At 41.0% G+C, this 23,626-nt stretch overlaps 1 protein-coding gene across 1 annotated transcript; it reads left to right on the forward strand.

The window, feature by feature from the left end:
* Positions 1–102: 102 nt before the first annotated feature.
* LOC139284098 (DNA repair protein XRCC4-like) lies at positions 103–23,506 on the forward strand. The gene is made up of 8 exons (XM_070904262.1): positions 103–175; positions 4,911–5,052; positions 5,819–6,021; positions 15,507–15,673; positions 16,351–16,515; positions 17,403–17,491; positions 20,347–20,479; positions 23,013–23,506. The coding sequence occupies exons 2-7, from the start codon at positions 4,914–4,916 to the stop codon at positions 20,469–20,471; spliced, it is 888 nt and encodes a 295-aa protein (XP_070760363.1). The 5' UTR covers positions 103–175; positions 4,911–4,913; the 3' UTR covers positions 20,472–20,479; positions 23,013–23,506.
* The last annotated feature ends 120 nt before the right edge of the window (positions 23,507–23,626 follow it).

Genomic DNA, 23,626 nt, shown 5'->3' on the forward strand with positions numbered 1-23,626 from the left:
GTTTTCGTAACGTAATTACGCAGTGCGCCGCAAAACCTCGTTTGCTGATTGGCTGAGAACACAAGAGTTGAAGGTTGAAAGTTCTGTCACTGTTAACAGAGACGGCGGCAATGATTTCAGTTTCATACAAAAATTGCTTCGTTTGGACATCGCAGTAGTTAGCCCATACAATACCGTAAGTCTTTTGAGGAGAATTTATACATTAAGTGTTTTACCCACCAAAATTATAATGAATTTAGTTCGACTTCAGAGAAAGCCACTGTAATATTTTAGCACCGCGAATCCAGTGCAGCACATTGAAAACTCCTTGCCGCTTTGCTGTAAAAGGAGTATTACCTATTCTGCACCGAAAATAATACCATACTTTGTTCCAGCATAGTGCAATCGTAAACATTGAAACGTTAGTAAGCTAGTTAGACAACAGTTGCACAATCCGGAAGTTGTTAGGCTTTAGGGTATTTTGGGAAAGAGAGGGAAATAAATATCTTTATCATAAAGCAAATATAATGCTGAAAGACTGCTTGAACAGTCGTTCACCAGAAAATTGACTGATTATGTTGATGGTCACAGCTTCTAAAATGAGTCTGTTTCACAAAAATGTAAGTTGACTTTTAATTGGTGGTCAGACAGACATTTCAGCATCACTTTGGGCACTGGTAATTTAAGATGGACATTCGTCTTTAAAAAACAAATGAGCACTTAGTAATCCTTAGTTTGAATCCTATAGAGAAATTTGACTGTTATTTATAGGTCGATAGACTAATGGACCCTATCCTCTCTTGGTGACGTAAGACAGACATTTTTGTGGTCCATTCTTCTTTCAGAGTTTTCACAATGAAGTCCCCTCCCTCCAACCAGCCACGGCAGCATCTTGATTGCATTTAAACCATGTTTCATAAATCCCCCCTTGACCCCTCCTTCCCAGACACTCCTAGAGAGCTCTTCATGTAAGAAGAAATCTGTCAGATTGCAAACCACACATAAATAATGTTTTGCATATTTTACTACAAGAGTGCGGATGAAAACTTGGTGTAAAAAGAGGCTAAATCTTCGAATGGAGAGTCTGGTTTCAATGAGCAAGAGATGAGCAAGTGTAAGCTTTAAACAGACTCACATTCCTCTTAATGTAATTTTTATAGATTTTAAGTTTTATAGTTTACAGTGCACTGACCAATTTAGGCTACGCTACAGTACATGCACGTCTGATTACTGCAGTCAAGTCGAGACTTGATGTAGGCTCAGTATGTGCAATCTTTTACTGGAAGTGATACTTGAAGTACTGCAGTGACAATGGTCACTTGCTTTCTACGCAGTTTTGACCCTCAATCTTCCCAGTAGATTGGAATGAAGGTTAGGCTAATAACACCAGTGTTGTCTTAACTGAGAATTGCCTTACATTTGCTACTGAGCACAAATTAGATTTTCAAAGGTGTAACTTATTCCCATGTAGAATATTGTGAAAATGACCTGTTATTGTGCAGCTGAATCCAGGGTTAGCAAGGTGTTGTATACAACATTATAAGGAAGAGCTGAGGTCAGGAGGACAACCCTTGCAGGCGAGCAATGTATGTTTGTTTAAAAGGATTGCCCTCTTGTTAAAATTAGTCATCTCGTCAGTGATTTGAAAGTTGTGGTGTGATCGCTGTTCGGCTGTGGCTCCCTCCTGTTTGTTCCAGCAGATTACATTTTCTTTGCAAACAACCAGCGGCACAGTTTCTATTCTGAAATGTGTTATTGACTGAAGTAATATTTATTCCTTGCGTGATTTCAGTGGAATTTAAATAATGCAAATGTATTATTTATCGCATACACTTTCTAGCATACGTTTTCTATGAACAAGGACTCCATTGAATCGGCTTGCAGGACCATATAAGCTAAATTATGCAGTAGCGCTTTCGTTGCTCAGCTTCTGTTCTCACTTGATTTGTCACCTGGTGGTTTAAAAGTGTCATCACAGCTAGCAGTAGAGTTGTAATTATTAGTCCAGATTATGTGAAGGCTGTATGTTCACTTGGAGGTTTAGAGAGACAAATGCATTGTCGTAGGTTATGCTGTTTTGACCACATAATAATATGAATCATAAGACACATTGCCAATGTTTGTTATAGGTGTGAAACTTGTTGTCAACAATCTCAAATGCTTTTGCTACCTTAAGGTAGAAAGACATTGTTTGATCTATAAGGAGTTCAGAAAAACGTAGTTTCAGCATGTAAGCGAAGGCACATCTTGTCTTACAGCATGTGACGGAGCATGACCCTGACCCATTACCACTACATCACAGTCTCCTCCGCAAGCAGCAAGAATATACGTACTTAAAGTGTCTGTGGTTAAATTACAGTGTTTTTTCAAACCTGGTCTTTATGTTGAGTCAAGTTATGATGACACTTCACTATTTCTGCCACATGATCATGATATAAGTCATGATTGATTTGTTGTAGTACATATTATATTTGCTCACACTGTTTCTATTTGTCAAGTGGCTTAAGATAGCCAATACCTGGAAAGAATATTGAATAAAAGGCTATATCACAGTCTGCTGCTGTTTAGGGCACCACAGCTTTAAGCCCTGACTGATCATGATAACAGTGGGCCAGCCAAAGAGTCCTCCTTTTCATCTCAAATCTTTTGGAGAGTATTGAAGAAAGCATGAGGGGAAAGTCCAGTGAAAGGACAGTGAGAGGACTGGCCTAATTGTCAGGGCCCATTAAAGAGACAGTTAACTGCCTTGGCTTTTTCTACTCTGTATGAACTCCTCATTTAAGACACAAGATGCGTAATTAGAGGCTCTCTTTGTGACTCATTTGCCTAGTGCTTCCTGCACACAGTTATGTCTTGCAGTTTTCATATGCGGCGATGTTAAAGAAATGACAATGAAAAGGTTGAGCAAAAAAATTACAGAGGGAGAAAGAAAAGAGGATGAAGGCTGTGTGTCAAAGCTGTAGGGCAGCTTCGGTTGATGATTTAAGCATCCCAGCGATTGTGTCTGCTGATCAAGTAACTGAACAGGAAGACTTCGGGATTGACTTTGAAGGTTTTGCGCAGCTCTCCATTCCTGACAGACAGTGCTGTTTATTTAATTGGAGTGTCCTTCTGTCATTACCACAGGGTCATCGTCCCTGCACAACAGATGTTACAGTAACTAATGAGTAGCTGGGCTCACTTTATGAGGTTAAAGTTGAACCCTTCAGCTCCCTCATCTTGTTCAGCCCCTTCGCCCAGCCACACCCCTTCTCGAAGCACAAAGGGTCAACTTTAATCTGTTGCGAGGTTCTTTGTGCATCTGCACATATGCATGCACTGGTGTGTGTGTGTGTGTGTGTGCGTGTGTGTGTGTGTGTGTGTGTGTGTGTGTGTGTGTGTGTGTGTGTGTGGAGAGGGCACAAGTTAATGTCTGTGTCAGATCTCTCCTGTATGTCTCATTTTGAATAACCTTGACCACCTGCTCTGTCAAGGTATATGGTGGGGGATGCAAAGTAAGAATACAAAAAAAAAACGTGCTGTCACGTCCTAACTTATAGCACAGTCTTCGAAGGCGCTCATTTTCATTTTTTCAAACATGTCCAGCTTGGCTAACTGCCAATTTAGCTGTCCTTTTCCCTCCATCTCCACACACTTTGCCCTGTAGTTAAGCAGGGAAGATGTCCAACTCACCTCTCACTTCACGTGGAAGCAGTAATCACATGTTCTGGCCTGGACATCCGTAATCAAGTAAAAGTTTCTCAAGCCCATTGAGAAGACAAACGATCCAGTAAACCAAAAGGACATTTCAGGAACAATCTCATGGATCATATTGTAATCCTTAGATCAACATCTTTTGTAACTGATCGGTTGATCATAGGCTGTTTCTGGCAGGAGACTTAACTTTAACTGCTGCAGTGAGTCAGATAGACAAGACATTAACCTGAGGGCAAGGTGACATTACCAAACTAGCTTGCTCACTGCTCTCATGGAACAGTGTTGGCAAATAACGATTTAGTTTCACAGTATAAAGTAATTCTAAGAGTGTGGATCCCACAGGTTTTGCTTTGTTCATTGTGGTCTGGCATGGCCATCGATGAATCAGTTTGAGTGTTAGGCTACAGCTATAAATGATTGACAGTTCTCTCCTTCACTCACATCATTGCCATCCCTTCCATGTGACTCAATGCATGACTTGCAGGGCTGTCTTTGCTTCCTAGTTTCAAACATCTGGAAATGTCATTTTTCTGTCAAACTATCTGCCAAAATCTAAATGAGTTTGAGGTGAGAAATAGTCCATGCAGCTGCAGAATCATGATTGATTTCTTATCTAGAGTGTAACATGCAGTTTTAGTGGTTGTTACAAAGCTTTGTGAGTTTAAAGAGCTTAATAAACCTCAATCCATTCTCGAGTGGATGCTTCCAGACTTAAATCTCATTGTGGAGACTCATGAGATGTAGTTTGGCTGTGTGAGGTGAGGATATTCAGACTCACTTTCAGAAATATATGCACTGTAGATCTTTAGATAAATGACATGCTGAATAAAATCAGGCAACAACTGGGCCTTTTTTGGTAATATTCCTCTATTTACCTTATCAGCGTGTAATTACCTTGCTGGTGGTCAGGGAGCCCACACTCCCTCACAAAAACCTGCCAAAACCTGTTAAACTCCATGTGGTTCCACTGACTCAGAGAGACCCCCATTGCAGACACACACAGGGACGATTATTACCAAATCCAAGTAGTAAAACAATGAGGTACATTGATGCAACTGGAAGATTAACACAACCTTACAACATCAAAATGGATTGATGGCAGTCTTTGAAGGAGGCCCTAGGACTAAATACTGCGAAATATCCTGAAGACAATGCAGTGGGCTTGTTGCTGGAAAAACAATCCACAATGGCACCTTGTTATGAGTTTCTCAATTCCTATCTTTGATTTTCTGCAGGTCATGAGTGGTACACTTCGAGAGATCACTGTAAATACTGAGCCAGGCACCCCCTACTTCCTGCGAGTGGACTGGGCCGTAGACCTGGGTGCTGGGTTCACCTTAGCCCTCACTGATGGCAACTCAGCATGGATTGGAGAAGGTAAAGATTTCAGATGTGCAAACAGCACAAAAAACACATGAAGATTAGGGGACCACTCTAATGATTCACAACACAACAGTCACAATTTTACGCTATTGTGTGCTACAAAGACTTCTATCCTTTGACCATTGACTAGACAGGGTTGTCACCAGGTCTGCCATTCATCAGGCTGTCCAAACTGTGTAGGCACCTGGCTGAACCCCATCTCATAATATTGTAACTGTCGGTCCTTTAACCAGAGGGACAGCAGCGACCTTGTTTCATCGTCCCTCTTCACTCCTGTGCAGCAGCTTACAGGTGTATAAAGTAGATTAAACTCTACAAGGCTTGTCTTTGTATGTGCATGTCAGTGTTCAGTGTGTGTGTGGGTCTGTGGTTAAATATGCACATGAGTACATTTTCTCTGGAAGGACACCTGGAACAGCTCCCTAGTTTTCTATTGCTGTCCATCTGCAGAGTTGACAGGCAGAGATGGGGTTGTGACAGCTATGTGCGGGCTTCTGGGTCGTCAGTGTTTCTGTGTTTGATGTGTTAATTGGGACCCTCAACCCCGTGTGAGCAGCTGTGCAACAGCTGATGACATTCCCCTTGGTTTCTCTGCTTGCTTCCTTTTAAATCCGTCCATGCATTACTACATAATTAATGTTTATAGTTTTGCTCTGCAGTCTGCTATCACGTCTCTGCCCTCTGTCCGGTTTCTTTCAACGTACAAATGTACGACTTTAAAATGATGCAAAAATGAGAAAAATGCCTTTGTTGTGTCCAGTTTCAGAAGATGAGGTGACGAGGGAAGCCAACGATATGGGAGTCAAGAGGGAAAGATATGTTGAGGATCTTCTTCAAGCACTAACAGGAGGTGAAGGAGGAAGAGGAGGAGGAAGGAGACGGGGTGACGAGGAGGTGCATTCTTTCGATCTCACCCCTGATCACTGTCATCTCTCATATCAGAAGATCTGTAATGACATCTCGGTAAGCAAAAGTTTTGGTTAGATTTATTTATTTATTATTATTATTGTGAACTCTAAAATAAACTTTAAACGGACACACAAGCAGCAGCTTCAAGGCTGTGTTCAGTGCTTGCGGCCGAACCACAGTGGTTCGGACCAATCAGCGTCCTGTGAGGAACTACTGGCAGCTACGGGTGTGTTTTAGTACAGTGAGAAGTGGAGGTTAGTGTAGATGCTACAATAACATCAGTTATATCAGAACTGGAGAGTATTTCTTCATTGAAAGAAGAGCAAAGAACGACACTGAAGGCTTTTTCCGATGGAAAAGATGTTTTCTCCTACTACATCATATGGTTCGGTGATCTGATTGGTTGAGGTTAGCTCGTGATAGATGGTGATCGACAGATGGTTCACCCAGTCACCTGCAAAGTATCATTTGAAAGTGCTTGTCCTTTTCCAAGCAGTTTCCAAGGACGACTTCTTCATTAGTTGTCAGATTCACGCAGAGGGCCCTGGCAAAAAAATGCAGGGTTGTCTGGAAAAAAAGTTGAACTCGGCTGAACTTTTGCTGCAACGCAACATCTTCCGGCATGTTGTCCAAGCAAATACGTGCAAATGCACATTTCTGGTAGATTTCTTTGTAATGTGAATTCCATGTGTCTACTGTTTACTTGTTGTTGTGATGACAGATACTCATGAATTTATTTTTCAAGCCAGCCTTTCTCACCAGTACCAACGAGCCTCCACCAACACTGCCTTTAGTTATTAACTTAGCCTGTCTGTGTTAAACTGCTTACCTCTCCTGGTGACATATGGCACGAGGATGGCCTGAACTGCACCTCTGAAACTGCTGGCACTGTGGCTCTGTAGTTGGATGATATTTGCTGGAACTGGTTTTTGGGTGCTTTGCATCATTATTCAGGGACACATCATACATGTAGTAATCTAAATCCATCTAAAATAGGTATAGCAAACTCACTAACTGAAGTGGGTATTTTGAAACACAGTTCTTAATTATGTAGATCTATCAGTAGTTCATCCTTGAATTCCACAACGTCATGCACTTCCCGCTTGTCACTGTTCCCTGAGGATAAATGTATCTAACGACATACAACTAAATAGAAAGGAAGTCTTATTTTTTACAGGGGGCTGTTAAAAAGATAAGGTTTATAGGCTCCCCATATTATAGCAGAATTAGAAAGGCTTGCCTTCAGGCCTCTGTGGAAAATGCCACAGATAGGAATCATTCGGTTTGTTACCAGTTGTCCAATAGCAACAGTATAAGGTAGTTGTCTAATGACCACAGCTCGTAAACGTTTAGGGAAAAAGGTTTGCTGATGGAAAGCAAGGTAGAGCTAGCTTGTGCTAATGTAAACAATAATTTCCCCACATTAAAGCACATCTCCTTTTTACATTTATGCAAAAGTCACTTACAAAAACTGACAATGTTCAGACAGAGACATGTATTACATTCTGTGCTAAAGTGATTCTTACAGAGTTCACAGTGAGTGACAGGTTTGATGGAGTACAGGTCGTGGTGCTTTCAGTGGATTTTGGTGTCATTCTTCCGAACTGTGAGAGGATGCTGTTGCCTCTAGGGAGCGGGTCACTTGGGGTCCTGGGACTGCTGTGAAGGTAGAGGAGACCAGAGGGAGAGGCTGGGGGGTTAGGAACACTGTAGAGGCCGTAAAACCCTGATTTATGGACGGGGCCATCCCCATCTACCAATGTTTAACAACAGTTTCTTTTCTTTCTCCAACTTCCCCCTGGCTTTCATTGTCTCTATGAGTGCGGGCCATGTATACAAGTGTGCCTATGTGTGTATGTGTCCGTGTCCGGACATGTGCAGACATACTGTTGGTTTTAGAAGACTATCCGCCAACGCCTTTGGGTGCCATACTTGACGAAACAGTTATTTCGTAATGTGACTTGTCTCAAGTAACTGTATCCAATATTATTTTGATAAATCATGATATCAAGTATAGAAATAATGGATACCATTTTCTTTGTTTTGTTTTTGTGGATACTCACTCTTTTTCAGACTCAGAAACACATACAGGTACACAACATTTCCCAAAATGTAGCTCAGTTTAACTGTTAAAAGTTAAAAATAAAACAATGGTTGACTCGTGTTACTACTTGCGATGTAGTAGGGATACTACTGGGGACATCCCTAGTGGTAATACTGGTTAGGCTTTTTAAAATTGAATTTGTGTAAAAACGTTTAAATGCGGACAAAGAGACAAACGAATAAACAGCATCATTTGACTTTTGTATTCCCACATTAAACAATTGTACTGGTTTTGACATGCCGTAAATGAACTCTCTAATTTGTACAGGTGGTGGTGTTTTTTTTATGTTTTTTGCATAGGGAAATGTTGTTGCCAAAAGGAGCAACTAGACCACACAAAACGATTGACAGTGGCCCAAATCTGTCCAGCCCCAAGAGCGCTTTTTAAAAATGTAATCCATGTTCCCATTGTTACTGACAGTAATCATCACTGTGTGCAGTATGTCTGGGGGACTATTTGCATTAAGTGTAAAGTACTACTCTTGTCTAACACCTGCTTCTTTTCTTCTTTTTCTCCTTTTTTACCTTCTCTCCCTTGTTTGCCTTTTTTTTTTTTTTTTTACACGTCAGAGGTTACAAAGTGGAACATATTTTCTCAGCCAGATAATTGCAGGGTGCAGGAATGACCAAAAATCTGAACTTAACCTGACATTAATTTTTTATGAATATGACCCCCAGAAGGTGTAGTGATGAATGTAATTTGGGTGTTTGTTGTTAAACTACTACTAAGCAGATGTTTTACATGGCTAAGTCAGACATTATCTCCTCCTTAATGTCTCTTTAAGTACCAATCTGTCATTGGTGGAAAATAAATATTCCAGTACTGACACTTGCCAATACAAACACTCATGTCCTTGCAGGACTTTGGAGCATTTAAGGGGAATTAACAGATCCTGTTTAGGACCTCGATGTGGCTCCCAAATATGACACAAACAACTTGAGCTAGATATATTTTTCAGCGTCACTGACATAAGTTGATTACACAATTCTATTTCTTTGGCGTGGTTTATTTCATCTTACATCAGGTGGTTACTGCCTTCGTTACGTCTCTTTTTGTTTTGCAAAGAGTACAGTCACTCTGTCTTTGAGTAGCACTTTCAGCTCAGTTCTGATTCAGACGAGCTTCGATCCAGGGAGAATGGGACTCTAATTCTTGACAGTTGTGGTAATTGAAGCCACACGATTATGGATGAGTCTGGATGGATGAATGTGTGGCACTGGCGGTTTCATGTTTTATGTTCATCAAATAGAGCTTGTCTTATAGTTCTTTTGGGATTCCAGCTGTGCAGCATGACACTTGCCACAAAGTTCACAGGAGTAGTCCATGTTTTCTTATTCTGATTGAATCATCTCAAATTCTGAAGTGTGAAATAATTCTTCTTGTGAGTGGGCATTATTTACAAACACTAATTACGCTCATTGATCATTTTTAAGAGTGGGTGTGGGTGTTAGTAATTAAGACTAATCTACCAAATGAGAAAGGAATTGATATTATGGGCCAAAAGCAAAAACGTTATAGATAAAATGATGACAATACATGAACAACTTTTATAATTAATTGGCTTGTTTTTCTTTTCCCTGCCTTCATGTAAGTAGTTTTTTCTTAGCTTGAGTTATTATTTGTTGAGGTTCTCCATCTGTTTTTGTCTTTCTTCTTCTCTTTTTATATTTTGCAGCTTGGCAGATCTCAAAGCTGTCTTATATAAATTTTTTCATCAAGCCATTTATCTAATAGCAACCCTCTATTAGAGTTTTTAAATGCTGCTGTATAGTTAACTGTGCATATAATTTGATGTAATAATATGTTGGCAAAGAACTAGAAAAACTGCAAACTGGAGATAAATGACAGAATAAGAGATCCCTTTATCAGGTTTTCTGGCTGGTTTTACAAAACAGAAGTACTCCAGTGTAATGATGTTCAGCCTTTGATTCTGAATCAATAATGAAGCTACTCATTGCTGTATTGAAGCAGTTGTAATACTAGCACGTAGGGCTGTAACTAATGGTTACTTTAATTATAGATTTAAAAAAATACCTATCACAATTTCCCAGAGCCCAGCCCAAGGTTATGTCTTCAAATAGTTTGTTTTGTCTGATCGACAATAAAAACCCCCAAAGATAATCAATTTACAATGAAATAAAACAGAAAATCAGTAAATCCTGACATTTAGGAAGCTAATTGACTCATTGTTTCGTCTCTACTATGGAAACATTTTAACATATGTGATTTTTCACTGTATCATCTGTAAGCTTATGCCAAGGAGCACCATCTGCGTACATGTGGAGACTGATCTTTTTAATGATATTAGTTAATATTAACAGTGGCTATGTTTTGATAGGCCCAAACTGAAATGGCCACTAAACTCATTCTTGGTGATGCAAATTTTCAATCCCATGAAGCGGCCAAAATGCTTTTATTGAGGTTTCCTAAAAAACAATCAAATAAAATTTGCCATCATCCAAACATCAAGAGCAAAAAAGACAAATTAGGTTTATGTTTGCCGTTTTCGTTCTGCTTTTAGTGTCTGGGAAACTGGTACAACTGGAAGCCAGATTTGTATCCTGACCACATAGAAGAGTCTGATCCACCGACGCCTCTGCTGTCACCACCAGAAAGTTCCACCTCAGTAGTTTTCACTAACTTGTAGTTTGTCTCTGTGGTCGATGTTTACAGTATTAATGTGAGTGAACGTTAATAATGTATTCCTCCCTCGCTACAAATATCTCTGAACCAAGTATTCTGGCCAGATATCGGAGTGAAATTTAGTATTTTAACTATTTCGCCCATTATCTGTTTTCACGTTGGTACTTTGCCATATCATGCCCTGTGTTTATGGGAACATTCATGTTATCGGGGACGGACTGAGTGCTGCCGCCCCTCACTTCCTGCTCTTTATCTGGCCTCACGCCTCTGCACGAGACAAGCTGATCTCTGCTCAATGCCCACACTTCCCATACTGATCACTCTTGCCCAGCCTTGAACACTGTCTCTTTGTCATCATGCACACAGTGCTCACCCACTCACTTCCCTGTTGACACACATTATTTTGTAATATAAAAAAAAGGGGATTGGACCACTGACATGTTCACTATATTTTTGCCCCCCCTATCTTGAAATAAGATAATAAAATAAACATTGTATAAAAGTATTATTATGAGCTGGAGTTTTTGTTCGCAAAGGAGATAGATGAATGTGCCAGAGGCCTTTAATCTTTCAGTGATACCAACTTACTTTTGTATTACTGATTACTAGTTATTGACTAATGGGGGTTATTGTCCTCTGATCCATGGGAATAAATGGTGGGTTTGGTCTCCAGCAATGTGTTGGACCGTGTGATAAGGAAAGCTTTGTGTCCTCTGTGCCCACAGTGTGTTATGGTATCATTTTCACTGGGACTGTGTTCTTTTGGCTTTGTCCTCCACACCTACGTCCCCCCTTCTCCAGGGCTTCGACCTTATGGTCTGGCTAGCTGTCTGGAGACGGACACACAAACAAACAGTTAGACCACACACACATCGGACCTAACTTATCCTGAAACCAAGATCTTACATTCACATATTTAGCTAAATCACAATTTGTTTTGTCTCTTCTGATGATATTATATACAGTATGCTTCATCCCAAAAAGTAGATTTTTCAGGGCTTGCAAGGCCATGACACAGAGATGTATGAAGCATCTCTTCTTATGTTAGAGATATTTCTTCCTCTTCTGTCTCGTCCTGTCATATTAGCTACATTGATCTTTTAATTGTCATCAGTTAGCCCACCCTGTCATATGTGAAATGCTGTTAGAGGCTGTTAGAGGCTGAAATAACAGCTATGAACGCTTTACTTATTTAATTGTTGTTTTAGTCAAGTAACACAGTAGAAAAATGTGGCAGTGGGTCGAGGATCACAGACAAACAGCCTGACCTCCCACACCTTGGCAGAGGCTGGCAACAGTGTGCAGGCTGACCTTTAACTATCTCTGTGTCTCAGGAGAGAAGCAGAAGCTCAAGAAAATAAAGGGAGCTTTTTAACCTTTTTTGTCTTTCAACAAGGAACTTGTTCTTGATTAGTGCATCCTTCCTTTTTCCATGCTGCACAGTAAGCTAAAGGTAAACTTTTGGTGATCTGGAATTCCCATGTTTACTGCAGTAGGTCTTCTCAGAAACCCTGAAAGTAAAGACAGTCAAACATTTAGCCTTTGGTATTTAAAATAAGGAGCAGAAGAAATAAACAGCAGCTGAGTGTCATTTCCAATGTTAATCCAGTAAATACGGGTTGTGTCTTCCAGCAGTTTAGATCTCTGTATCTGGTGTCTTAAACAGGTAATACCATGTTAACACGCTGGTCAGGAAGATTTACGGTCTCAAACGGTGTCAGTGGGTAAAACTTTGATGACTTTGACAAAGTCCCAGTCATTATGATGGAGTGAGACTTGTACAGTAAATGTAGGACATTACAACATTCTTTAAAGTGTGGAAATATTTGTGTACTCAGCATGTCAGAGTCCGAAGCCTTCACATTATCCTTTCTCATGTGGCTGATTTATTGCCAAATGACCTTCCTCTGGAAGTATAGCGGAGCTTTAGGCACAGGTAGCAAGAAGTAGAGGAGGGGTTTGAGGAGGAGATGGAAGGGAGGTTTGAGGTAAGATCAAAGCCTTCACATTTATCACACCTTGCAAATTGTGAGGCTCTGCATATGTGCATATAGATAGTAATGTATCGACTACTGTGGAAGTTTGTGTACGTATGAAGTGGATGTGAGGACTCGCACACTATTCAAATTCACAATCATGACCAAGCCAAACATCATCTTAGTCTCACCGTTTTTTAGTTTATTAATGGTGGACCATCTTCCACAAACTCTGAATTACATCTATGTGAACTTGTTGATGACTTACGAAGCTCAACGTCACACAGATTGCCTCTAAATCCCTGAGACGAGCCTGCGCTGGATCACTGTGACATCCTGATGTTGCTCTAGACTTTTATGTGTTCTGGGGAACCTCATCCTCCTGGGTGGTCTCCTCTGTATCCAGATCCTATTAAGTTGACTTTTGTTAAATCACTGATTTCCTTGTGATCAGACTGGGCATTTTTGGCAGCACTGGCAATGAAGAAGCATCTTAATCTACATTCATTTTATTATGGAATGATACTGAATGGAATATCTTTATCTTTGAGCAGGCAGTCAGTAAGCTATACATTCACAGAGCAGGGTTTGACCGTTAGAATATTTTTAATGTGTGATCCCTGTTTTTTGTTTTCTTACCTCATACTCAAAAAGCACATGAGCCCCTGTGCTCATGACGTGCATTTTGCTTATTGCAGAGAGTATTGAAGGTTGGTGGCGTTCAAGTGTCTAAAAAAACACAAGAAGAAGACCACATGTTAACAAGACAGGCATGCTAGACTTTGTGAGACTGTGCTTAGGGACAGTGGTGCTTTGAGCTGAATGCTAGCTTTAGCATGTTTACATGTTCATAGTGACAATGCTAACATGCTGATGTTTATCAGGTGTAATGTTTACTGTGTTCACCAGCTTAGTTTAGTGTGTTTGCATGCTAACGTTTGCTAAGTAGCACTAAACACAGTGCGTACAGTAGTACTGTACAACTGATGAGGCTAATGGGAATGTCATTCTGAAAAAATGTAAAAGTTGGACCTGGTGGTGGCGCTAAAAGAAAAGTCAGGGGATCACCATGGGTGATCCGATACATGGTTTCGGAACCATGAGTGTCTTTAATTAAAAATGAGCAGTTTAGCAGATGTTTATAGGAGTCACTGGATAATTGAAAAATTTGATCTGTCGATCTGTTGTTAAGAGAGAGAACAAAATTTGACATTGAGAGAAAGAAACTACCAAAGAACAGAGGACAGACTGAGACAGAAAGGTAGGCTAAGGTAGTGAAGCTGTGGCAGCGAATGTCCACTCAATGAAACATGTTCAGGTTCACCAGTGGAGGGGAAAACAGCTGTGTGGCCTGCCAAGACAGCATCAGCCTGGGACAAAAATGACAAGTATTTTATGAGAGCTTTTGAAGATGGCCGCTTTATTACAGTTGGTCTGCGACCTCGACGCAGCCCAGTGAAGATTTAGCACCTCATCACCTTCTGGTTTCCCAGAGCATCATGAGCAGTACCTCTCTCTCTCTCTCTCTCTCTCTCTCTCTCTCTCTGTGTGTGTCTGTGTGTGTCTGTGTGTGTGTGTGTCTGTGTGTGTGTGTGTGTGTGTGTGTGTGTGTGTGTGTGTGTGCATGGGAGAATCTCCGAGGCAACAAGCAAACAAAGATTGTGCAGCTATTTGAAAATGTGTTTTGAGTGGCAGCTTTGATGAGCAGACTCGGGGGAATTCTGTATTTAATTATAGCTCTTTGCTGTAGATTTTGTCTTATTTTGCCTATTTAGAATTGGAGGGCTACAGTGGAATTTAGAAAATTTAACACATCAACTAAATGTTAGAATTTCCGCTTTTGTCTGTCGCCCATCGCAGTGCCTCAGCCCTGCTGATGTAGTGCCAAAATGCAAACCAAATGAGGAATGTTTTATTACATCTGAAGCCTGCCTGTGATTCCAAAGAGTCACTGACAAGAAGCAACAGAGAGGAAACTGTGTGCTCACATTCATAGCTCACTGGTGACCAATGAGTTCATCCTGTATTTCTCCCAGACAGAAGAGAACACCTCATCATCTTAAAAAGTCTCCAGCTTCAAAGAAAATGTGACCTAATGGTTTATTGCACCTGTATATTGCAGAGCTTCTTGGGATGACGTTAAGGTGCAAATTCTTCCTCATTTTTCACTGTAAGCAGGTTTTGGATGCTGCTACTTTAGATGTGAGCATCAGTTTATTTCCTTAAATCCATTAAACTATGCTTCGGTTTTCTAGCACCGTCCTCATTTCAGGATTGTGGTGCCAGATGTGCTTTTCCCAGCAAACTTCCTCCAGCATCTCCTAGAGGATCCCCAGGGGCATCAGGGAGATGCAGTCTTGTATCTGTCCTGTTGTCTCCTCCAAGTCGGGCATGCTCAAAGGGAGGCACCCAAGTCAAGTCAATGTGATTTATATAGCCCAATATCATAAATCACAATTTGCCTTAAGGAGTTTAGACCCTTGATTTGGATAAGGAAAAACTCCCCCAAAAAAACCCTTTTAACAGGGGGGTGGGGGTGGGGGTGGGGGAGGTTATGCTTACCATGTGTCAGGAATGACCTTAACTGTCACCTGTCACTACAGAGGAAGAACGGTTGAGTACTGAGGTCCTCCCACATTGCTGAGCTCCTCAACTGGTCATGAACAATTAAGCCAGTCAACCTGCAGAGAATATTTATCGCCTCAAATATGAACTGATGCTCATGCAATTTGTACTGTAATACTCCAGTGTTATTTGATCTTGCTCTCTCATTTTCCTTCTCCCTTTTCTAATCATTCTTTCCATCCTTTCTTCAGGTGCACTTGGGTTCTGTGGAGCTCCAGCCAGCTCCAGACCCTCTAGAGCTGAACCGGGAGATGATTGGCCAGTCACTAAAGTGCAGTGCTGATCTGAGATCAAAAAACTGCCAGTTGCTGGAGGAGAACCGTAGACTGAAACAGGAGCACCAAAGTATACTCAGAGAGTAAGGATGAGGAGGAAAGCAGCCCTATGGTTTGTGCTGATGGATTTGCGTGTTTATGAAAGAAGATGTGCTGGACAGCAAATGTCAAGTTCAAACAGAAAATACTCCGATAGAATCTAATTATTTTCTTAAGATGTTCAGTGCTGGTATTTGTATGTTGATTGTCTTGTTTGCATGCAAGCTCTCTTTGCTTTTTAAGTTGCGCTGCCAGCTGTTTATATGCACAGCAATCACTCAGCATGACATCATCACTGGTCGCCCATTTAAGGGTATTGAGGGTTCCACCCAGTGTTGCAAACTGGGCTTGTGATTTCTGGGAACTAACAAATGATTCACTTTTATGTCTTTCATTTTTTTTATATCCCTGGTGCTTGACTTATTTTCAAATAGCATTTTTTGTGTAATTGTTTAGCTGCTTGTTCATTCCTTGGCCAATGAATGGAGCTGTGCCAGAGATGGGGGATGAGGGTGACTTGTGTGTGCACAGGGTGGAGGCATCAGCATCATTCTTCTCAGCAAATTACTCTCAGAAGGCAAACAAACATGTATTTGTCTGTCTGTGTATGCATGCGTACATGTGTGTCCATGTACAAGTGCACACATGTACAAGTGGGAGTTAAATTGCTTGCGTGTATGTTTTTGCACATTCATTGGCGTCTGTGTGTTTTCCTCACCAGGCTGGAGCAGCAGGTTCAGGATAAGGAGATGTTGGAGAGTGAGCTGTACTCACGTTTTGTCATGGTGCTGAACGAAAAGAAGGCCAAGATCAGAGGCCTGCAGGACGCTGTCCGCCAGCTGCAACAGACCGATGACCAGCAGGGAGATGAGGAGGGGAGACGAAGGTCAGTAGACTGATTTTGCATGGCTTCCTCTAATTCTGTGATGCTCTGGCACTAATGGCTAGCTTTGCTACTCTAAAATGCACTGTATTATTTTGTATTTCTTACATACTTTCATTTTTTATTTACCTGTTTATAAATATATGAGGCCATTACAAGTTTACAAGTACATTCTGGATCTGATGAAGTGCTAGCTACAAGGTGTTACCTTGAAGTATAGACATACAGCATTGATTTGTCTATTGCATTGGAGGATTTATGTCATCTGCCGATTATTTTCTCGATTCATTGTTTGGAAAACTGACAATCAATCAATTATCAAAAAAGTTGCACATTAATTTCCATCTACTAACAGTTGTAGCTCTTGTCTTGTTTCCTTGTGGGTACATGTATTAGACTTTATAGTGTGGCAAATAGTGTGGCTAATTTACAGTGTAGCACTGAGTAAATCAACATACAGTATTTAGGTCATTTCTTTAGTTGCACTCTTGCAAGTTTTGTTTCCAAGCGGGTCAGCACAGCGCTGTCAGATCTGCGTATGTGTTTGCCACACCTTTGGCTTTCGCAGAACACAGACGGTGGCTAATTAGTTCTTTTTACAAGCCTGTGTTATATCTTCCATCATTGCTGGCCACAGTGTATGGATGGAAGATTTTACTCATAATCACTGCTCATGTGTCTGGCTTTGCCACCGTCCCTTGTGGTCAATAATATGAAATATTGAAAGATGATTACCCAAAGGTTTTGCCAGCATAGTAAAATGAGATGCTGTATTTGAAGCATATTCATGCATTCACTCAGTTTTTCTTCTTTGTTTTTCCACACTCTCCCTTACAGACTGATTTTTCTACGTAAAAAACTCGTTCTTCTTCTCTCAAACTTTCCTTTAGTGACAATGGTGAAGATGACCGTCAGGACAGAAGAGAGGAGACAGTTCAGAGCATCCATCAATCTCAGGAGTCAACTATCCTCATCACAGGTGTGTGTGTGTGTGTGTGTGTGTGTGTGTGTGTGTGTAGTGTTAAGAGTGCAATTTTTGTTTTTAGATGGATCAGAGGGAAATCTGCTAAGCCCAAGCCCATTAAATAAACCCTTCTCTGCCAACTCAGAATGAATAATAGGATATTAAAATAAATAATATAAAAAAGAATAATAAAGTGATTTCATTTTTGCCTGGCAGTAAGCTGTGTGTTCTTGACTTAACACACACAAATGTGTGTGAGTTTGATCGCAGAGCAAGCCTAAGATTCATTATGAATCTGGTGCTTCATATTGAAGCATAAACACAAAGCTACCAGATAACACATGTATCATGTTAGAGCGGGTAGAAGGTGGGGCCAAATAAGCTAAATGCTGAACACTTTGGATGAGAGACTTTCAGAAAGTAATTTAAAGTAAAGTTTTCAGAGGCCTCCTTTCTTCATACGACTCATTTAGGACTTTCTCATAGGTCACTGATATAGAGGTTTGCTGTTACAATGACACACCATTGTGCTCCAACATTTACACATGCACCATGTTTTGGTGGGGCAGAGTGTGCAAGCATTGAACATGGCAGATTGTCGCCCATTCCCGCTACTCCTTGTGATGTCATAGGTCACAATGTGACTGCAGACTCTCAGTGAAACTCTTGAGTTTTAGCTTTCCTTGAACTGATTTTACTGTCCAGTGAATGTAATTGATTGTGTAAGCAGGGGGCCTTAGCGTAAACTTAAAGGCACACACAAGCAGAGAGTATACCCTCGGGTAGTCAGGTTCTGGGAAACACTTGTCAGTGAGTCATAAACCCACCCAGCGATGTCTGCAGTGATTGCTTCAACACGGCCGGCCACGAGGTGGTCTTCCCTTTCCCGCGTCATGTAGAGCAGGCGTGATGTCACATCTGCTGAGTCATCCCCCCCGTACTACGGCTCTGCAGTCTGCTGGGATAACCCACTGATCGCTCTCTCAATGGCCATGTTTGTGTTCAGAGCCAAATTCAAGCCACCCCGAGAGGATAATATAGTTGCAAAACACATTGATGTTGTTGTGGCTTCAGCAGGTTCTGTTGTTTGGCTCTCTCTCTCTCTCACACACACACACACACACACACACACACACACACACATACACACACCCTTCCCTTCATGCTCTCTCACCCATCCTGGCTTCAGTGAAGATGGATGGAGGTAGTAGACTGCGCAGTATGGGTCTTGGCTCACACACTTTGTTGTCTGCAGTCCAGAAGGGTTTTACAATGCTTTCTTGTGTTTTCAGCTTGTCAGTGAAAATCACCCGGCCTGCACTTATCTCTTATCGTTGTGCCTTGATGAGTTTGTCCCCCTCTTCTCTCCATATTCGGAGCTTTTTAAGATTATGGGTCTGTTTTCCAAAATGGTTGTGGTATTTACACAAACTCAGCTGTCCAACGAGTCTGTCTCTGGGCGTTTCTCTCTTGGCCATAAGCACTGTGGTGGAAACAAGCCATATATTCATGTCAGTGGCTATTACAATATGCTAATGGATGCCTAATGCATTGTTACTCCTTCTTGTTTATATTGTGCAGCCTTATTCTGGTAACCCCAGCAACCAACTAATAGCCATAGCCACCTTCACAATGATCGGAGGACATAAAACATACAGTATGAGCCACGACAATCTTTTGTGTTTATAAATTCTGTAAACACATACAGAAAATTAAGTAAACTTTGATCTATCTGTTGTGTTCAATTCGACTCTCCACCCATTTGGCTATTGCAAAGTTTGACCCAGATCAGAAACTGTATGCACACAAGCACACAGTTGATGTTTTATTTGCATATAGAAATCTTAGTGGGCTACACAATTCCCCTTTGACATGCTTGGCCCCAGTTAACCCCCCAGCCTCGGGGTGTGTTTTCATATTGCCGTGGCCTGATAAGAGAGAGTAATGACAGAGCAGAATTGGAGACAAAAGAAAAAACTCTCTCTTTGACTTGTTCCCTCCAGGTTTAGCATCTGATTGTGACAACACAGGAAGCATATCACTCACAATGGGGTGACTGAAGATAGAAGAGATAGAGATGGAAGAAGGAGAATGAAAGGAGAGGAGAGAGGCAGTGTGATTCAAGAGATCAGAGATCGGGGGGTAACTGAGAGGGTCTCAGTGCTAAGAGAGGGAACAAAGAAATCGATAAAGATGATAGATGACATGTCAGATGGACTGTAATGCCTCAATTTGCTCCTCATTCATTTTACCGTGAATATCAACAGTAGCATTAAAAGTTTCATCTCCTAATTAGACAGCGAATCAAGTCTTCTAAGTATTTCTTTTTATCTATCACACAACTGCTCAATCTGTTGATCTTTGAATTCAAATAGGCTAGCAGCAGTGTTAAAGGGCAAACAGGTGTGTTTGTATGTCTGTCCTTATATAAACGATTGTATCCAAGTGTGACCGGGCTTGTGTGGAATGCCTGATCTCTATTCCCGATAAAGGTTGCAGGACTTTAGGTGTGGAGTTGTGCAGGGTTAACAAAGGTTATCTGCCCTGTAACTGCCACAAATGTGCCACAAATGACACTGATGGAGAATCGGTTTTAGCAATGAAGATGGAATTTTCAGCTTTGGTAATGAAACCAATGATCCCAAAGATTTGGAACAAGACAAGACCTCAGCGTGCAGCCATTTAGAGGCATTTAAGAGGTCATTGTGAAGAAATGTAATTAACAGCTGGTATCTTTTGATTTATAGTAGACGTGATTGATTTTTCTATTAACTGCCTTGATAGTTCAGGTGTATTAGTTACATCAAGACGCACTGTCTCAAAGTAGCAACTATCAGGTGGTTTTCTGTACTGTATTATATTGTGTACAGGTCGTAATCTGGTGAGCCAGGGTATCTCAGTCGACCGGACTTTTTCTGATGATGAAGATGAACAACCGAGACGGAAGCAGAGGTTGCTTCACACCCTGAGCCCAGAGTCTTCTGAGCAGGAATAACATCGCAGGTGAGCAGATCATATTAAGACATCAACATGACACATAATCTCTCCAGTCTTTTTGCAGTTTAAGAAAAAGCAGTTCCATATGGCTCCAAACCAGAGTTTAACAACAATGCAAGAAAGTAATTTCAAGATTAATTTTATGGCCATGTGAAACATTTTTCTCTTTTCCCTCAAATTTCAGTCATGACTTCTTTTCAGTTTCTGCACTCAGACAAACATCTGAAAAACCACCGCAGTTACAGATGTGGGGTGCTCTACTGAATTTTTATCCCCCATTCCTTCCACTCCTCCTATTAAAGAAGGTTGAATCATCATTTTGTCGTCATCGTTGGTATTACAGAAAAAACCACACATGCACACTTCCCAGCATCCAACGCTGTCAGCTCTGGGCCCTGTGCATTTCTGCATAATTATTTAACTGGTTTTATTCATCTTACGTCTTCTAGTATTGATTGCAATACTCATTAGGGACATACAGTACTCCTCCTGCTGCCTCTGACCACAGTACTGGTCTTAGATGTGGAGCTGGTCTCCAGATGCTAAAGAATAGTTGCCGTTTCCTCTTAATAAATAGAATGGGTTAAATGCAAGGGACATATTTGGGGTTTTTAAAAATGTTCCAAGGAAAAAACAATGATTTTTCATATTCTATCTATGGCATTTAACTTCTTCAAGTCTTCTGATTTCCCCTTGGGATCGTAAGCAGACTTTAGAATACATTTCTATGGGTGTAAACATCTTAACAGCATGACTTTATAAAGATGGACTCACTGGTGGGTCTGACAGAGTTTAAGAGATGAATCAGCTTCTGTTAATGTTTGGATTGTCAGTGGTGTCTCCTGAACATCCGGCTCAAGCATACAATGTTGTGAGGTCCGTCCACATTCAACAGCTGTATGTTTTCTCAACTGTACTGACTCACTGCATTAGAACGACCAGAGGTTCTTGGTCTGCTTCCTTTTTCGACTACTCTGACAGACATTGTGTGAGTTTGTAGGCTACTGCTGCAAAAAATGTCTGAAAAGCAACATTTATCAAACTTATGCGTTGTCAGAAAATACACAAAAGTATTTTTACCACAACAGCAACAGTAACATCTCCAGATTCAGTGTTTGCATTGGGAAGGTAATATCAACCTTCAGTTGTCATCATGTTGTCACCTCTCCTACATTTGTTGTAGTGACACCTCTTTTAAATCTAAAAACCTCATAACATCCTCGCACAGCTACATTTGGGTGTTGGCTGGCAAATAAACAAACTGAAAATTACTGCAGTGTGTGTAGTGTCGCCTGGTCCAACTGAGCAATGACAGCAATAGCTTTTTAGTTCCAGTGAAAACATGCACTTCTTATTCTCTCATTTGCACCCTCGCCTTTGCAGATTTCATTTGTTGCACTCTCTCTAAACAATTAACATGAACTTCTTGGGCAGAATACACGGTAATACAATTCAGTCTTGGTTCATATCAATATATCGAACTCTATTTCCCAAAGTACATCTCCATATTGAGGGATACAATATTAAATTTAAAATGTGATGCTTGTTTCATTAGTGCAAATTCTCTCTCCACCCCCCTTCTCAATGAATAGATGACATCCAGGACTCATCATGAACATGATTAAAGATTTTATGATGAACAGGTTTTCTTGAACCCTATCCAGCTATGTAGCAAGCTACATTTGGCTAGTCAACCCTCACCTCGATATACACAACCAAAACAGTGACAACCAGGCAACAATGTCCTGGAGGTGTCCCCAGACATGATGCCAGATTTGGTCCCAGATTGTGAAAGCAATTTTCAGAAAGCCTGAGCATCTTACTGCCATCTGGTTTGCGTCAACTGTGACAATTACCTGCCACAGCTCTCATGAGAGACTTAATGCTCGTCTTTCGCCTTCAATAAATTAAAAGACGAACAATTAATGACGCTATCTCCAGCCCGCATGCTCTGTTAGGTGCTGCCGTCAATACTTTGGTCCAGATGCGTTAGTGGTCATGTGATAGCAGGCACTTAACGCCCTCGAGTGCTTCCTCAGGAACTGATGGCGTTGCTGCTAATGACTTGGAGAACATGGTAGAGAATCTGGACCAGGAGTATGGAAGCAATTTCTCAAGAGTTTGACTTCGCCCTGAGCTCGAATTTGGCTGCCAAGCCCCTCTGCCTTGGCTCTGTATGAGACCAGAGAAAGAGTAACAACTACTGAGGGACAACAGGCTACACCCAGAAAACAGGGTGTCACCACCAAGGAACCGAAGCTGCTTTGTTGCTGCTTATTCATCATGTCGTGCTGATGCTTTCGTCCCTCTTTTCATTATGAAAATAAACTATATGCCATCTCTTTCATTTCCCCTTTGTAAACTAGCATTTTGCGAACAATAATTTGACCTCCCCCTTCCTTCATTTTCATCTGCCCTTTTATTCTGTAGATGTTCTGTGGCCCAAACTACCTGAGGGGTGTTTTGCAGAGGGTTAATAGGGTTATGTTGTCTTTCACTGTCTTCACCTCCTCACCTCTTCCTTTACCTCTGCTGCCAGCTCTAGGTCCTGAGGTCATCACAGTGTGTCTTCACACTGACAGTAATGAACCCATGGAGACCTATTCAGAGCCTTAATCTGACCATTCTACCTTTGACTTCTGGACCTTCCTGCTGTCTTTTATGTTTTTGATGATACCTACATGTCTGCTGAAGACCACGGGTGGTAGCCCGGATAATCCCACAACACGCGCTTGCTGGTTTAGTAATCCCCACAGGAATGTCACACCCTCCTCCCATTAATACAGCATTTTATAAGGATAATTTACAGATGAGTGCATGATGATGTACGATGGAGGAGGAGACCAAGTGTAAAAGACTATACTGAATATTTCAGGGTGTGGTTTTTATTCAGAATACTACATTAATGATAGCGTGCTTAGTTATTAAATACAGAATATTCTCAAACATGCCTATATTGTGTTGCTTCCTAATTTTGAACAGAAACTGCTGATAATTTTTCTCTTATTTTAAAGACATTCTAAATGCTTACATTTTCCGACCAGTAGATTCAAGAATAAATGTTTTAGTTTGATTTTAAATGTAACAAATGTTCCTCTGTAATTGTATTAAAAATACATGAAAGTGAAAGTAATATTTTAATATGTTAAATAT

This window comes from Enoplosus armatus, chromosome 4 (genome assembly GCF_043641665.1).
Source record: "Enoplosus armatus isolate fEnoArm2 chromosome 4, fEnoArm2.hap1, whole genome shotgun sequence".
Classification (NCBI taxonomy): domain Eukaryota; kingdom Metazoa; phylum Chordata; class Actinopteri; order Centrarchiformes; family Enoplosidae; genus Enoplosus; species Enoplosus armatus.